An 18034-nucleotide genomic window follows, 5' to 3' on the forward strand; every position below is an offset into this window, starting at 1 on the left:
ATGGAGTTAAATGAGTATAAAAAATGTTTAAAAAAATTAAAAATATATGGATATTATTATATTATATAATGAATCCGAATTGCTATTTAAAAAATTAATTTTTATAGTATGATTGAAGTAGTTGGTAGTATGCATCCATATTCATGGATGAAGAAATGGAGAAGATCAAGTTCTGGGCTCCCGGAAGGAAAGATGTATTGATTGCATTCCCAATCCAGACTGAAACATATGCATTATGTTTGTTTTTATTTTCAAGTTATTTTTTAAACAAGTCAAAACATATTTAATGTTTATCATCATTTAAAAACACCTTATTTAGGTGTTTTTAACTGTTTTAGCATAAATATATACATATATATTATCTCTAACACACACTTATTTGTCTTTATTTTTCTTTTTCTATCTTCACAAAATACAACAAAAGACTCAGAAAACAAATCCAAACATTACGATGATGTATATGCATTTCAATGTCGAGACTGAAACCTATGATGTATATGCATTTCACTGTCCGTATCAACACACCTTTATTTTCAAGTTTCAACAGTCGGGTCTTATACGGTACTGACAGCCATCATGAGGCAGCCACCACCACCACCAACTTCCATTATACTGTTGTCCCCCAAATTTCTTCATTGCACCTTCCACCTCTTCATCATTAACATTAATTAATTAACTAGTTTTGTTTTGAGAATATTGTGTCCATGAACGCAAACAGCAATCAACGATGCAACAATTAAATTAGCTAAAACTTAATGCATTTCCATACTAATAACTCTTAATTAATTAACACCACAAGTGGATCGAGCAAATTGTGTCTTTGATTGTCCGGCCCGCAGAACTCAAGACGTTGTGATCAGATGATCATAACGTAATTCATCCTCAAAGCCAGAGAGCTCCGACGTCCTTGAGGAGAGGGACAAGAGTGCCGTTAATGTGGCATGCCAAGACCGTCTCGGTGCCTCCCAAGAACCTTCCCCCGACGAACACCGCCGGCAATGCCGGCTGCCTCTGGCCCGAGAGGCGGAAGAGGAACGCTTGCAAGTCGGCGCCTGAGGAGTCACGGTCGAGCTCCACGATGGTTGGGCCAACGCCTAGCCCGAGGAGAAGCTGCTTCACCACGTGACACATGCAGCAGCCGCTGATAGTCAACACCACCACTGCGTTGCCGGACACAATAACCCGCACTTTCTCATACATGGCTTCAATGTCTGCCACCGCGGGCGGTTCTTCACAGCCCTCCGCCGAGATAGGAGATGATGATAAGTCTTTCTTGATCAGTTGCATCTTCTTGAGCCCTAGCTAGTTTGTTAGTGAGAGAAGGGAGGGTAGCTAGACGATGGAAAGTGAGGAAATGAAGATGAGCGAAATCGAGCACAAGAAATTAAATGGTGTCCCAAAAGGGAAAATAAAGGGACAAACACATTTTTCATGGATGCATGTGCAATTATATATGTGCATGAAAATTTAAAAAAAATAAAAAAAATTGGACGAAAGCATTAATTCTCTTCTCTACATGCGAAAGAGATGCGTATCATATGTAAGGTACGTACGAGATGGAGATAGGTCCAAATAGCATGACCATCATATATAGGAGATTGATTACCAGGCTATTTGGCTAAAATTATTCATTTGTAAGTTTGTTCTATGTACATACCTACTACCTACATTAATTATTTGAATCCCTAATAACAACCGCTCGTCCATCCATCCATCTGTCTCAAATCACCATTAAAAACTCCCAACGCTCTCTACAATAAGCGATTCCCATCGGTGGTCAAAGTCTAAACTTGTTTAATGAGACGTTGATTTTAAACATGAAAAGCTTAGTAGGTGGAGGAAGTAGTAAGCTTTTGGAAGAAAAGGTCCACAAATTTTATAGTTAATCTTGGTATATATACTTTCGTCAAATAAATAAATTATTGGATAATTAATTTCAGTTTAAACAAAAAGTAAGTAATTATTATTATGTAATAGTCGAATGATCGGGAGAGAGGCGGGGGGATTGAGGGGTTGATGGTTATTGGTTAGACAATAACTCTTGAACTGGACCAACACTCTACCTAGCTAGCTTGCTACTGCCTATGGCTGGGCTGCTTGCTTATTCATCAGGACCACTGCCTGCTGCCTACGTTAGTCGTCCAACAATCGACTTAATTTGCTCCCACCACAACCACCCCTTGCATGCATTGCGACCCTAGTAGTGCTGGACAGGGGCATGATATCTCCTTTCTTAACTTTCACGAACTAGCTACATAATACCATCACGGATCATCCAGAACTCAGGGTTGGTGGCGGTGGGTGCATTGTTTGGGCTGGGTTGGGGGTGGCTTAGCAACCAATTACTCGACCTACAATAGGCATACGTTAAGACAGATACTATGATGATATAGCCTTGGGATCATCACACCTCACTAGTATGCTACCGTGGACCTGGTGGTCCTCTCTTGCAAGTCCAACTCGACAATCATGTTTTTGTATATATACGATGGTTTTTATCAAATCAATTATATGACAAGTGTAATTTATTTGGGATGTTATTGCTGTATAATTTAGAGAAATTAAGCGATCAATCACATGATAAATGTATCACACTTACTTTATAATTGATTTGGTTCGACCAAATTTAATTTAACTCGATAATTCGGTTAGTACTGCATCTAGTTGTTTGTTCCTTTTTTTCCCCTCTTTTTTAAAACTATGTTATTTCATCGTCTCATCTAAATGAGTTTTTCCCTCGAGGAGAATTTTTTTTTATAACTAATCTTTAACTTTACACCAATTATATATACTTATCATCAAATTAGTTCATCACAGGTACTATTTGGACTAAAACTTCACCTAAATTTGGAAAATAAAATATTGGGCCATTTGGGTTGGATATTACTATGTGAAATTTAGCATTATTGAATGCGGCCCAATTACAATAGTGACCCAAAACAGTTTTCACATATTTAGTGTAGACCAGACCAATTCCGAGAAGTTAGGTATTCAAGACAGTGGGCTCGCAGCCTAGCCCAGTGCACCCTCTCTCCAAATGGTCAGGGACAAAAGCGTAAGATGCGTGCGGAATAAGTAAAAGTAGAGGGGTCAAAGAGCAAATAGCAGAAAATTAAAGAAGCCTTATGGAGACCGCGACACGTGCAGGTGTCTGGTCATCGAGAAGTCAACTCCCAAAGGCTACATTGAATCTCTCTACTCTATCCCACGCCTCATCTCCTATAAAAAGCCGACACGTACACATTCGTCTTGGATTTTTTCAAAGTTGCACGTAAATTGATTCCCAATATTTTTAATACGTATTTGATAATAGAAATATCTTTTTTATTAAAATCGAATAAAATAAAGATTCATTTCAAACTAAAATTTGGTGATTATTTCCTCCGGCACTACTGTATTGCTACATATCTGATGGGGGATTATTTTTTTTGTTGGGCAAATAACGTAAATGCCCTCGAGAACGAGGGTTAATTACAATTTATACCAAAGGTCTGTACCTTTCTGTTTCGAGTTGGGTCAGGCTCAAAAGACTCAGTTCTTAAAGTCATTGATTTCCCTAACAACACTTGACAAGATATCATAAGATAAATGGATACTTTTTGACCCTATAAATACATCATTTATACTTTATTTATGGTAAGATATTTATTACAGTTAGACTCACATTAAAATATATTCAAATCACATTCTTCTATCTCGACTCCAAAATTAATTTAAGCGTATGAGGGTTTCAGTTGAGAGTCTCTCAACAAGCCTAACGATCCTATCTTTTCTCTGATCTCAAGTACTATTCCAAATATACTCGACGTGATAGCAACTTCGATCTGAATCAATATGCCTAATTATATTAAGTGCCCTATGAGTCGTTTGGGCATGTAGTGAAGTTGGAATGGGAACGCTAGTTAAAAAAACAATAATTATTTATTCCCTTGTAACAACTTTTTTTCATTTTTTCTTTTTATTATTATAAAGAAAGAATTTTGATTATTTATTTAATTATTAAATATATTTGTGTAAGTGTAGAGTAGCAATATGCATTAGAGAGTGGGAAGGGAAGGGTAGGGTAGGGGGGTGGGAACAATAATAATAATTAGTGGGGTTTATGCTTTAATTACAGTTGGCTCCTTTTTAACAGGCAACCTCAATTCCCACAACATACTTTTATTTTAGTTGGGTTGGTACTGTACCCAGCATCTGTACTTACACCATAAAAAAAATACTATAATGTATTGTTTTTTTATTCTTTTTTACTTCCACTAATTAAATTAGATGAAATTATATAATTTTAACAAATTTATAATTTTCAAAAGAAGAGGAGATTAGAAGGTGATGATAAATTTGCTATTTGATTATTGTTTGCATTATGATAATTATTGTTGAATGATGCATTAAATATTGATATAATTATTATTTTTATGAGAAAGAATCTATATTTTTATAATTAAAGAGCACTGTGTTTTCGATTATTGAATCTATTAACTTTTTAATTATTTTATTAATTTTTATTTTTTCTCCTCTCTTCTCAATTTTTCATTTTTACTATTCTTAATTAACTTGCACATTTATTTTTCTTCTCTATTTTTGCAATAATTTTTCATTAACTTAATTAATACACATTTATTAAAATAATAATAATATTTTTATTTAAATTAATTATAAACACACATTTGAGTATGACACATATACTAATCTATAATGCATAAACATGGATATGATACAATGGACATGGCGACACAAAAAATATAAAAAAATTAGGACTCGATACGGCACTGATATGGCTACATATTATTTTTAATCAAATATGACTTAAAAAATATACATAATCAGTTTATCTTAAAAGTACGCAATGAAAAATTTTTAATATTCAAATTAATTAAATCATCATGACCACTTTTTCAATTTTTAATAATTTCTTCTTAAAACTTTTAGTTTGAGACAAGTGAGTTAATTCTTTTTATTTTTTATTACGCTAAAAATTCTTTTAAAAAATATCCCAATTTTTTTTTAAATTATAAAAAAAATTCAAAACGTGTCTAAAAAGTGTCGGACATTGTATTTTTTTTTTAATTTTTGGACACACCATTTGTGAAGCGTGTCTGACGCTGTGTTTATATATATATATATATATATATTTGAGCACGATTCTCGTGTCTGACATTTGTTCGAAATGTGTTCGAATCGTATTGTGTACGATACTGCATTAAATAATTTTTTAAAGTATATGTAGTGATATATATAATGAGGCAGCTAGTTTGGTTGTGCAATGTGCAGTAGCTAGGTGTCCTTGGGCTAAAGATATTGGATTCTTTCACCATCATTAATTATTACATTGCTGTACGTAATTAATTAATGTAGTGGAACCGATTAATTGTTGGTTTGTAGATATGGTAGCAATTGTCATTTTTTTACGACCGACTGAAATTATAATTCAAACGTAGCAATAATTACAATCAAATGGATATACCTAATTAATGATCAAGGGCTGGGATACATTATAATAGATCAAAAGCCAATTATAGCACTAATTATTAACACTATAAGTAAAAGGGCATTTTTGGTCTGCATTAATCCACATTGTGGATAATATTATATAGATCGAAAACGAATTGAACAATCTAAAATGGATGATGAACTCCAGAAAATTGAATTCTAAACCATCTCATCCCAACAAAAAGTACAATGTTCCTATAACTATTGGTCCTTTCTGAAGGACATTTTGGTGATTTAATTAGCTGAGTGGTTATCATATCATATATATATATATATATATATATATAGAACATTTACTCATTTCCCATATAATACAATTAAATGATTTTTCTAGTCTTTTATAAGAATTAAATTGTTAGGTTCGATTGTGTTAGATTTGCACTTGTAATTTAATTATTCTGGATGGGAATGAAGAGTAATAAGTTATAAGAATGGTGAAAATAAAAAACTATTGAACTTTGCATCTTCCTACTTCACCAAGCTCATCTATATATATATATATATATATATATGTATTTAGAAACAACAAATCTATTATTCAATAAACACAATATTCTACGCATAACGCGAGTTTGAAACCCATTACTTTTAAAGTCATAGTACAGTTTCGCCAACTAAACTAGGCATCATTACATCTTTCTACTTCACAAAGCCCACCTACATTAGTTATTTTGGATTGGAATGAAACGTAATAAGTTAAAAAGAATGGTGAAAAGAAAAAAATATTCAACTTTGCATCTTCCTACTTCACCAAGCTTATCTATATATATATGTTTATAAACAACACATACTATTTAATAGTCACAATATCTCAAGCATAATGTGGAGTTTGAACTCATGACCTTTAAAGTTATATGGCCACAATTTCCCTAATTGAATTAAGCCTCATTACATCTTCCTACTTCACCAAGCCCATCTACATTAATCTACATATATATATGTTCCATAAGTTGTTGGCATAATTTTTTTTTTTTTTTGTAAATGAAGAGTTTTCGAGCAGATGGCAGGACTTATATAAAGGACGTAAGTATTCTTCGTTTACTGCTTATAGTCTTATACAAGGAATATGAGTTTTTTATATCAATAAACGGGTAGGGATCTTGCCAAAGTCCAGCCTAGGCATATACAGTTTTTAACTAAAATAATAATAATAATAATAATAATAATAATAATCTACATACATATATATAATTAGTTTTGTCGGACGAGTTGGTATATCTATATCTTATTTTTAAGTGAGAACACCTCTTTGATATTCACTTTTTAATGATTTGTTTATATATATATATATTAATATTTAATTTATTTATTTATTAACTTCTCACCTTCTCATTCTTTTACACTCCAAATCGCTCTTCTAGACCCCCAAATTATTCAGTTTTTTAACTTTTTACTAACTTTAACTTCTTAGAACTTTTTTTTGGTTTTATTATTTTTATTTTCTTAAATAAAATATATTTAAAAAATATGAAATATATTTTTTAATTTTTATTTAATTGTGCATACTTGTTAGTGTGTGCCAACACATCCTAGTATGTATATGGTAATGCGTGGGCGGGATCTAAAGTTGTACCAAGAACAGAGACCCAATTCATATTAATTCAAAATTATAAAAGAGAAGTAATGAGACATGATAGGTACGTAGGATTAGCAGTTGCTCCTTAAATTTTGATATTGATGCTGCGTACGTACCCTTTTTCTCAATAAATTTCTCTATTTCCAACTCTTACCACCCAATTAATCAAAAGAGGACAAATTATAAATTAGAATAGGATTAAAGGTTGAGGGAAATATGAAAAGGGTGAGATACCAAACCTTTTAAATTATTTCAAGTGTAGAAAAAATTTATAAACTTAGTCATCGACTTTGTAAATTTTTACAATAATTTTAAAATTAAAAAAAAATCGACAAATTTGATTTCATGTCTAAATTTTTATTAAAAAAAAAAAAGAATAGTCAGCAAGAAAATGGGCAATACACATGTCTGTTAACTTGGCTTTTGACGCAATTAATGTACATGAGCATTGTACTTGTACTTATCATTTTTTATTTTTTTTGACAAAAACTTGGATATATGACTGAAGATGTTGAAATTTTTAATCATTCTAAAGATTTTGTAAAATAAAAGACTGAAAATATCTGACCTTTTTATCTTATATAATTAAAAGTGTAATTTCCACAAAGGGTAAGGGTTAAAATGGAAAAAAAAAAAGGGGGGGTATCTAAAGAGAGAGAGGGGGGGGTTGATGAACGCTGGGACGGCGGTGCTTCTGTCCTTTCCCCATAAGCCGGGTGACTTGCTGCAATGGATTTAACCCATTTCTTAGGAAAACATATATACATATATATATTTTGGTCCTCAATTTGATATTGTTTTGGCCCCTAACCTATATATAAATATAAATAATAATAGTAGGTAGTGTAGTGTTGAAGACATGACTCATAATTTTCCAAGAAAAACAAAAACCCTAGCTATCCTCACACTCATAATTTTCCATCCTCAAATCACTACTTTTTGTCTTGAATTTTAATAAGCCAACACACAGAGAGAAAGCATTTTATATATGGTTTCTGGGCATTTTCACAGTCACAGGGGGGCTTGGGAGTTTGAGAAGTCGGGTGATAAGGAAGCAACTCCACTGGAATTTCGGGTATATATATCATCCCCATTAACCACAAATTAAACTCCCAACTCTCTTCCTCCATCAACCATAAATTTCTGCCGCCCCTTAGCTCTCCCCAGGTAAAACATTTTTGTATATCTCACAACCATTCATTCCCGCTTTTCATCTTAGCTCATTCTGTGATATATGACGGATGCTCGAAACTCGAAAATCATCTTATCCGCCTCAACATATGACGATGACAAGCTGGAATTTGAACTAGTTTTGTATAGAGATGAGAGGGATCAGACGGCGAGCTCAAAATGTGTGTATGAGTGTGTGTACATATCCAACAGTAGTTCTGGATTTGTATTCTTTGTCGTTATTTTATAACATCCATCTATTCCTCCCACAAACTAAAAATTAAAGGGTCATTCATCAAACAGACAACAAATTAAGATGTGTACCAATTAGTTTTTGTTTTTCTACCTAATTTCACCAATATTTGGTACTGTTTGGGAATTGGAAGCAGTTTTAGTTAGTGGTTGGTGTTTAATTAAGCACATACTAGAGCAATGATGGCTGCAATTTCTTGGGTCAGACAAGCTTTAATTACTCATTTTTCTCTCTGTCTGAAAAGCAACCCCATTTTTAATTAATTCAAAAGTTAAAATCACATGCTTTAGTCTGTAATTCTTACTATATATTAAACCAAAACCAAGTATCTATATCAAATTTAAGATTGGTTTTGAGCAGTAGTCTGCGTCGTTAGTGAAGATGAAAGCAGCTTTTACATCTTTTTCTTCACCTTTTTATCTCAGCTTCTGATTCTGTTGTGTTTTTTCCCCCCAGAAGGTTATGGTGAATTAATTGATGTATATGTGGGTATGGTTTTGAGTGTTTATTGTAATAGTTGTATCTTGTGGTTTTTGTTTTTATTTTGATGAAGGGTTGAGAGAGGAGAGGAGACTTCTGAGAAAGTACACAGGCTTTGGTTTTTGCTTTTGAAGGCACTGCAAAAAGCTTGAAAGAAAACCATTGCTCCATCCCCCCGCGTATCCTCTTTCTTGGTTCTCGAACGTGAATTATCGTGTAGCAGGAAAAAAGTCTTTTCTATTTCTATTTCTATTTCTTTCGTTTCCTTTTTCTTGCTTCTCTCTCCCTCTCACTCTCTCTCTCTCTCTCTCTCTACATATATATATATATATACGCACACACATATGTATAGATGTGTTGTTGTACGTGTGTATTATCATTACAAAAGCCAAAGTTATCTGTGTAATCGTCATCAGTGCAAAGAAGGGTACAGTGTTCACCACAATATACACACCGCCTACCCACTGTTTTCTCTCTCTTAACTCGAACCCTAGTTCTAACAACTCAGATTCCACCTAGCTAATTTCCCTTTTTCTTTTTACTTTCTCTCTCTAACCATAGAAGCTGGAAGGGGGATAGGGATAAGGCATGAAAGTGGGCATATGGAGGTGGATCAGATTCAATGTAAGTTCCCAAGAATCAGCAACGGTAATCGAACTCTCTTCTCAGCAAAATTAGGGCAGAGTGGAAAAATGGATGACCAGTTTCCTGATGAAGAGGAGGAAGGTGGAGAGCACAAACGGAGTACCGCCAACGGCAGTGGTCTTGGCGGAGGCCTCGATCTTGCTGGTGGCGCCTCAGGTAGGTTTTACGGCTGGCCTTCATCGCGAATTGTTAGGGTTCCCAGAGCTTCCGGTGGGAAAGATCGGCACAGCAAAGTTCTTACATCAAAGGGGCTAAGAGACCGGCGGGTAAGGCTCTCGGTTAACACCGCTATTCAGTTCTATGATTTGCAAGATCGTTTAGGCTACGACCAGCCGAGTAAGGCGGTGGAGTGGCTGCTGAAGGCGGCGGCAAGCTCTATCGCGGAGCTGCCGCCAATGATTAGTCCATTTCCAGATACACCTAAGCAGCTGAGCGACGATAAGAGGTCGAGCACCGGCGGAAGCGATCAACTGGGTTTCGAGTCAGCTGAGGTAGATATGGACGGTGGGGATCCCAGCTACCTCCAACAGCAGCAAGTGACAAAATCCTCCGCTTGTAGCAGCACTTCTGAAACTAGTAAAGGTTCTGGGCTTTCGCTTTCCAGATCTGAAAGCAGGATAAAAGCCCGAGAGCGTGCGAAGGAAAGAGTTGCTTCGGAGAAGGAGAAGGAGAAAGAGAACGAATCTTCTTATGTTGCCTCTTTGAACCCTATCTCCCAGACCACTTCTTTCACCGAGCTGCTCAGGGGAGGGATTAACGGTGTTAATGATAGCCATAATGATAACTCCATTAATCCTAATTGTTCAGTTCATCATCAAAATCCCAATAGGGGATCAGTTGGTGGTATCTCAAATGACTCAAGTTGCTTCCAGAAATCTCTCAGGCAATGGACCTCATCAACTCCCATGGAGTATTTTACTAGTGGGCTTTTAGGACCACCGGTCCAAATGCAGTTTGTAAACTCGCATAAATTACCCACAGCTTCGGCGATGTTTAGTGTGGCGGGAGACCACCAATCGGAGCTGCAACACTCCTTTGCCCCAGACCACTTAGTCTCATCAGCTGTCCATGGAGGGAACAGTAACAGTAGTCACAACCACCAAAATGGCGGCAGTGAATACAACCGGAACTTCACAATCTCGTATGCTAATTCATCCGGCTTCGCCGGCGTTAATAGGGGGACCCTTCAGTCCAATTCTTCGTCGCCGTCTCTGTTGCCTCACGTCCAGAGGTTTCCTCCAATAGACGGTTCTCCTCCTAACTTCTTCATCAGCACCACAACGGTGCCCATGGAGAGCCACCATCAATTCTTTTCTGGATTCGATGCCCGCTTGCAGCTCTACTATGGCGATGCTCATGCTGATAATGGCAGACAGAAAGGAAAGGGAAAGAACTCATGAGTTCATGAAAGAGCGTCGACATCCGCTGAAACCACTTCCTCATTCCTGGTAAATTATTACAATTTCTTGACTTGGAGGGACAAACAAAGCCAAACCATTCGTATTAATGCTAATTTTTATTTCCTTTTCCTCAGAGTATATATATATATATATGTGGTTCTGCAGTTGGATTCTTTTTGTGGGTAATTATCTGAATTGTTTGTCATGGGTTTGAGGGTTTTCGCAGTCTTATAATCTTGTGGATTTGACGTATTCTAGTACTAAGAAAGAGTTGATTTTATCTTCTTGGTTTCACAAAAAGGCATGAGCATTGGAGGCAAATAAATTGAAGGCATATATATAGTTTTATCATCTCTCCTCTGTGTAGCATAGCATAGATAGGTGCGAATGGGGATCGGCTGTTTGTCTCTGTGTTTGGTTCCCTCCTTTCTAACATGTCTATGGCGTAGCCAGGTGTTGATATAGGAGAGAAAGGTGCGCACTTTAGCATCTGAGGGTGTGGATAGAGCAAGGGATCATCAACATTCTCTTTCTTATTTAATTATCTGTGGATCCCTTTTAATTCTGAGTACTGCACTGCCCCCACCATTGATCCCTCAGTCACGACACAGTTTTGCAGCCGGAGTTGAACACTTGTCAGTCCATCGGCGCTCTGTCCAGTTTTTAGTCAACAGGTCTTAGGGTTTGAGTCCAACAGCCCATACGTACCTCAAAAGACGTACTTATTACACCAGCCAAAACCCTTAACTTACCTCACCAACCACATAATCGGGAAACTAAAAATATTTATTATTCCTCATTACCTTATTAATTACTTCTTCTCTCCAATATCGAATTATATACGCATTTTTACTAAATTATTAATTTTGTTTGAGACTCAATGTAGTTAGTTTTTTGACTCACATTCATTTGAAATTAGAAGGCTTTAAGCCGTACCTACGTACTAAACCAACAACTTGATGACTAAAAGACGAAACACTACATTTAATGGTGTAAGGGAATTTATGGTTCTGTCTTTGAATTAAATTGCTCCAGACAGCACAGTATATATATATATATATGTACGTATTTAGAGTGGCTGTCATGTTATATATATATATGTGCGTGTTGTGTGTGTTATTTTCTTTTGCTACACCTTACTCATGATGATGGAGAGAAGAATTGTTTGGTTTAGAAAGGAAGCTTATCTAAAAATATGTCTTGGTATCAAGAGTGCTAAATTTATTATGAAATCCTAGATTAGTTGTATAAATAGTATTGGAACTTATAAGATTTTTCAGAAACAAAAAAATAAATTCATTTGGACACAATAGAATTATGAAATCCTGGCCATCTTCCTCACACTCTGTTGCAGCTGTTGGAGAAAATGAAGATGAAGCTTGAAGTCGCATTTATTGGTTTTATAATGAAAATATTATAATTCACATAGTACAAATGTTAGAAACTAAGTTGGAATTTTCTACTGCTATTTAGCAGTTTGTAACTCTTAAATATTATTATCATATCAATCATGGAGGTTGGAGTTCATTATCTGCTATTATTGAAGCAAGTTAGTGTAATTATCAATGTACAGAAGCTGCCATTAGTTCCAGTATAGTTCTCTAGGTAAGATTAGTCTATGTATGTATGTATATATATATATGTGTGCGCGCGCGTGCGTGTGAGTGGGAAGGACTAGCATGGCATAACCACACAACCCTAGCTAATTTCCTGCCAATTGACAGTTTCATTCAAATTATTCTCTTAAATTCACTTGAGATGTAATTAATTCCTTCGAATCATGTCATTTAGCTGTTAATTATGAACAGTTGAAGTTTAATTATGGTGTTTCCGTTTGCAAAATACTTCCAATCAGCATTTCTGAGTTTTATTTCGTTGGGATATTCTTGTCATGTTTGGATAAAACACTGAGTTCATCATCTTGATCATGTCAAGTATGATTAGGTACACACACATATATATATATGAAGATTGATTAAATGATTAATAATTTCATATACATTCCAGACAGCTGCAAATATGGTTGTGATTCTCGTTGCCTCATTATACGCACTGCTGACACCCTAGCTAGCGAGCTAATTAAGTCGTGCTGTCAAATTCATTAATCATGAGATTAGCAACATGATCAGCTGGTTTCATCATGCCAGAATATTGTAATGAGTACTATTGTTATAATATTTAATTTTTATGTAATTAATCATTCTTCTTATGTAATACATTTGTCGTGTATACGAGTAAAGCCGAGAATACCCCACTTATGTATGTAGACCTAGCTGTTAATTGCTTTGGTTCAACGTCTTATCAAGGAGAATTAATTAGTACAGGCACATATAGGCATTAATTCAAATTTTGTAGGTTATTTTCACTTCCAAGCTAACTAAAATTAATTTTGTGCAGGTAACCAAAGATGAGGAGGAAGAAGGAAGTATATAGCCAGAAATGGTGGTGGGAGCAAATTAAAGCATTTTGGTGCAGGGGCGGGTATTAGGTCGTGTTTTCGTACCCATTTATCCATGCATGCATTTTCGGGATAAGTTTACCAGCAGAGTCCAAATTAAAATAGATTGATATTGTGGTGGTGGGTGTACGTGTTTTGATGAAATTAATATGCTATCATTTGTTAATTGAATTCTCCGAGAATGTTGTGGTGATTTAAATGGATGGGAAGTTGGAAGAAGGTGATTATAGGATATGGTGTTTTAAGGTTGTGAAATGGAAAGGAGGCGTAGCTACTAATATATCTTTGATGAAGTGAGAATTGGAATATGTATGTTTTGAGTTGGAGATGGATTGGAGGAGCAGCCGGCAGCCGGCCTAGCATGCACATTAAGTATGCATGAAATGAAATTGGAATGAATGGAGTAGGCCGCTTCTGAGTTGTGAAAACTCAATAATTGATTCCATGGGATCCTCCGCAATCAATCTAAGTGGAAGAAGAAAAAGAAAACGCAGAGAGATTCATTGTGATGTGAATAATCAATTATTGGAGAGTGTATCTATTAGCTGGAAACAGCCTCACGCCCTGCTTAATAATACACATACAGTAGACACGCTCTTCTACAATATTCAAGACGCAGCAGTTTCACGGGGCAGTAACATTTGATTTTCTCACATACTCCTCCACCCAACACACTCTTAAGAAGGAAACTTAGCACAGAAGAACAAGTTGAGAGAGTTGTATCGTCTCCAAGTCTAGATGCTTCCTTTGGTGACCAACACAAACCACCTTCTCCTTCTTACAACTCCGCTAGCCCAGAACCCATCACCAAATCTGCCATAACAATTTCTTTCCCACACAGTACACTACTCTTTCACAAGAGCAAAATGCTACGAGTAAAAACACACAATACCATTTACCACAGAATCCATATATAATCTACAGGCCTTTTTCCACCCCTAAATAGAAACCCTTTAATCTGTATCTAAATATTAAAGTATCTAAAAATTCTAGCTAATATCTCAACTAACATACTAAGTGAATAAGCAAAACTCCATGTCTGCTCAAACAACGTCCGATGCAACTAACACCAGGTAAAAAGTGTTTAGATGAAATCCATCAGAAATAGGACCACCAGTGATTTTTCACATAATTATTATTAGGGCAGTTAATCAACTAATACAGAACATGCAGCTGAAATTGATGATACATTTCATGGTGAACCTTTAGGAGGACATCACATAAGCATGAGATCTTCAAACCTACAATATTCACAGAAAGATAACTAACATCTGTAGATTACATCCAGAGTCAAAGGCTTATAATTCTTACAATATAACCCAGGTGCATTATTCGCACTCATAGAAGCATATGCTTGAGTTTCAAAATGAAAGCAGATGCCTGTTATCCATAGGTTTCACGGTAGGAGGTGGATAGTCTAAGGCTCGAAATCAACCAGTGATCGACAATGCAGTCGTACAAGGAAGCATAAAACTCCCTTGCTACTCACTTCTTGTAATCTATCTTGAAGACAAAACTGTATACTCTGCTTCTTGAAACTTGGAAATCCTCTTACTTGAGAAACCAAAAGCAGCAGTTTCCTGAAAGTTCCATTTGTATCGAAGATGAATTTAGCATTACCAGATAAAGTAGGAAGGTACCGAAAAGAGACAAGTCAAGGATATGCCCATATTAGACGGTTAGGCATGAGTACAATAATACAGAGACAACTAGCATATGCACAGGATGTGGAGAAAAACAACTCATTCTTTGAATAAAGTTGGAGTTGATAAAAGAGCACATAACATACATGCAAGTATATGCATAGTCCTTGCAACATAGAAGAATTAATCCAAGACAAAAGTCAGCCATACATGAGGGCATATATCAAAGTGATCAACAATCACAGAGTAAACAATAAGAATATTTTTCATTGAGGCCTAAGAACAATCGAAAGTCATCCCATCAGTTAAGAATGAAGACTGACGATATAATTCAAATGCCACATCAAGCATTGTCGTTGGCCAAAGAGTAGTTTGACAGCGAAACAATACGACATGAGGAAATGTCTTTAGTGATAACGGAACTGGACCTTACTAAAAATAAAACATATAAACTCCTCAGAAGACGACATATAGAGTATGAAATACTGGCCGACAGCTCGGAATCTCAATCTGTCACAATAAATTCCTCATGCAGAATATTCTCGACGACTAATTAATGATGAATGTACAACCATTTCATATGTGATCCCGCACGGCATATGTAATGTTATGTTAAAATTGTGCCTTAAAAGTAAAAGAGGACCCTAACTGACCCATCAAATCCAGACAGGTGATTTCACAAACATACTCATACACACATCAACTCATGCATAATGAAGATTATTTATAGTCTAATTTCAAAAAGTAATATAAGAGTAACGACTAAAGATACATAAGAAAATCCAACAAGAACACCTAAACAAGCTCAGGAAACATCATATTCGAGCGAAAAGATAATTGCAATATATATTATAATATTATGCAATCCCCAGTTAATCAAAACTCAGTTTCTTCTATGGCTTCTAGGGAAGCAAAGACATAAACAGACAGCTCGCAAAACCAATCAGAAACTTGTGTGAATGGTCTGTGATTAAATGGAAATTACCTCAAACATCCATTTCTCCATCCTTGCTGAATCCCATCTCAAAACGAGTTCATTTCCAGACAATAAGTCCTCCTCTTCACCAACATCCTAGCAGCTGTCCGGAACGGCTCGTCAAAGGCTGTGGCAATCCAATTCCCTTCGGAACCCACCACCTCCTTCTTCGGCTGCTCGCTAGGCCTGATTGCAACCAAGGTCGCCCCTTTTAACACCATCCCATTTGGCAACTCCAACTGAGGTGCATACCACAGCCTCATATTCAGAGCAGGGACAAGAGTTCTCTTCGAGGCAGATGAGGCCGACAAAGGCTTCACTCTCAACTCCTCCAACTGCTCTTTGTCCATAGACAGCACTCCCTGCCCATCTGCATCTGTCAAAACCAAGTTCTCCAGTGTCTTATGCTCTGCTATTATGGGCTGCAGCAGGTAGTGCCTTGCAGAGGCCGCAATCAGCGAGCTAATGGTCCACACAACACGCAGCTTCAAACCTCCATTTGTATAAAAAGACTCTGGTATGCTCCCATTATCATTCTCCACTCCGTTACTGTTATAACCGTTGGTGCCATTATCAGTATTGTTGACATTACAGGCACCCAAAAAATCGCAGCCACTATTCATGTTCTGAACGATACTGGATGCTCCAAGAATAACACAATTATCAAGAGTAGACCCAAAATCCGCCTTCCACTTGAGCAAAATACCGTCGTCAATCCCTAACTCCCCACTGGGAAGTTCAATCCTGAGGAACTTGATCTCGTTAAAATTCTTCAAGACCTGAGTAGGTGAATGGTGAGTGACGCTATTTTGCTCAGTTTCGGAGTCAACATCGTCGTTAAGTGAAGGAAGGCGGCGGGAGGAAGGAGTAATGAGCTGAGTGAGGGATTGCAAGGGTCTGAAGATTCCGGAAAAGAAGATGCGAAAGAGGGAGGAGATGGGATAGCGGGATTTATCAGATGCAGCGGAGGCTGAAGAGGACGAAGTCCCGGAGGAATCGTCGTCGGAGATGACGCAATCGACACGGACGATGACGTCGTCTACCTGGGGAACGAGAGAATGGAATCTCCTTGAAACAACGCAGCAGCGGCCCAAAGCTTTAACGTCGCCGATTTTATTGAAGATCAAGAGGATGAGGGAGTCGGGGAGCCGGTCGAAGTGGTCAATCGTTTCGGGGTGAATTCTACAGCCCAGATCTACCCGAATCGAACCCATCTGGACGAGAATTTAGTATCGCTTTACCGCGTAGGAATATATATGCGGACAACAATTGATGGGTTGTCTGCAGCCAAGATCTGAGAATGAGAAAGAGAGCTCAAGAAACTATGGATCTGGAAAACAGAAACATGGTGAAGGGATTCTAGATTCTTGTTTCTTCCTCAGTTGGGCATCTGGCTTTAGTTAGTTGGGGTTGGGGGAAGGAGAAGGAAGGAGATGATGATGAATGAAATGGTGGAGGACAAGGAGAGAGGAGTTTATCAGTGTGTTGGAGACGGAAGATAAGCGATGGTGGGATGGAAAGACGAGGGAGAGGGCAAAACGACAGCGGGGTGAGGCGTTTGATGCCCTGTTTTCTCTTTTCCCTTGGTTTTATGTCTTTTATTATGGTAGTTGCTAATTGCTAATTGCTAATTGCTGCTGGGTTCAGGTTCGAAAATAATAATAATAATAATATTATTATTATTATTATTATTATTTTATGTCTCCTATAAAATCTTTTTATTATGTAAGTAGTAAAAAATAATTATGCAATTCTAATAAAAGAAGAAAAATACCCTAATTTATATATTATTGTGTTGGTTGATTCTTTTTATTATAAGGAGAGAATGAGATAATATATTCAATTCCTCTATCCTTCATATATCTATTTCTCTAAAACCACTATTCTACTTCAATTAATATCATACCTCAACCGTTGCTATAAAATATTCCATTATTCATTTA

At 36.4% G+C, this 18034-nt stretch overlaps 3 protein-coding genes across 4 annotated transcripts; 1 reads left to right on the top strand and 2 right to left on the bottom strand.

Annotated features, from left to right (window-relative positions):
* Nucleotides 1-462: 462 nt before the first annotated feature.
* LOC105167543 (glutaredoxin-C9-like) lies at nt 463-1393 on the bottom strand. The gene has a single exon (XM_011087316.3). The coding sequence runs from the start codon at nt 1285-1287 to the stop codon at nt 883-885; it is 405 nt and encodes a 134-aa protein (XP_011085618.1). The 5' UTR covers nt 1288-1393; the 3' UTR covers nt 463-882.
* Nucleotides 1394-7920: 6527 nt separating this feature from the next.
* On the top strand, nt 7921-13704 carry LOC105167285 (transcription factor TCP2-like). 2 transcript variants are annotated; one of them, XM_088883320.1, is made up of 3 exons: nt 7921-8233; nt 9043-11062; nt 13412-13704. In XM_088883320.1, the coding sequence occupies exon 2, from the start codon at nt 9572-9574 to the stop codon at nt 11012-11014; it is 1443 nt and encodes a 480-aa protein (XP_088739446.1). In that variant the 5' UTR covers nt 7921-8233; nt 9043-9571; the 3' UTR covers nt 11015-11062; nt 13412-13704. The 2 variants fall into 2 exon arrangements, with proteins under 2 accessions (XP_088739446.1, XP_088739445.1); XM_088883319.1 differs by having other exon boundaries at nt 7921-11062.
* Nucleotides 13705-14640: 936 nt separating this feature from the next.
* On the bottom strand, nt 14641-17667 carry LOC105167286 (F-box protein At4g18380). The gene is made up of 2 exons (XM_011086935.3): nt 16101-17667; nt 14641-15052 (listed from the first exon to the last, which is right to left on the bottom strand). The coding sequence occupies exon 1, from the start codon at nt 17303-17305 to the stop codon at nt 16139-16141; it is 1167 nt and encodes a 388-aa protein (XP_011085237.1). The 5' UTR covers nt 17306-17667; the 3' UTR covers nt 14641-15052; nt 16101-16138.
* Between the last annotated feature and the right edge of the window lie 367 nt (nt 17668-18034).

This window comes from Sesamum indicum, linkage group LG8 (genome assembly GCF_026168435.1).
Source record: "Sesamum indicum cultivar Baizhima isolate 11 linkage group LG8, ASM2616843v1, whole genome shotgun sequence".
NCBI lineage: Eukaryota > Viridiplantae > Streptophyta > Magnoliopsida > Lamiales > Pedaliaceae > Sesamum > Sesamum indicum.

Excerpts from the sequence above, each read along its gene's own strand:
- LOC105167543 (XM_011087316.3), bottom strand. The coding sequence starts at position 1,287 with ATGCAACTGATCAAGAAAGACTTATCATCATCTCCTATCTCGGCGGAG.
- LOC105167286 (XM_011086935.3), bottom strand. The coding sequence starts at position 17,305 with ATGGGTTCGATTCGGGTAGATCTGGGCTGTAGAATTCACCCCGAAACG.
- LOC105167285 (XM_088883319.1), top strand. The coding sequence starts at position 9,572 with ATGGAGGTGGATCAGATTCAATGTAAGTTCCCAAGAATCAGCAACGGT.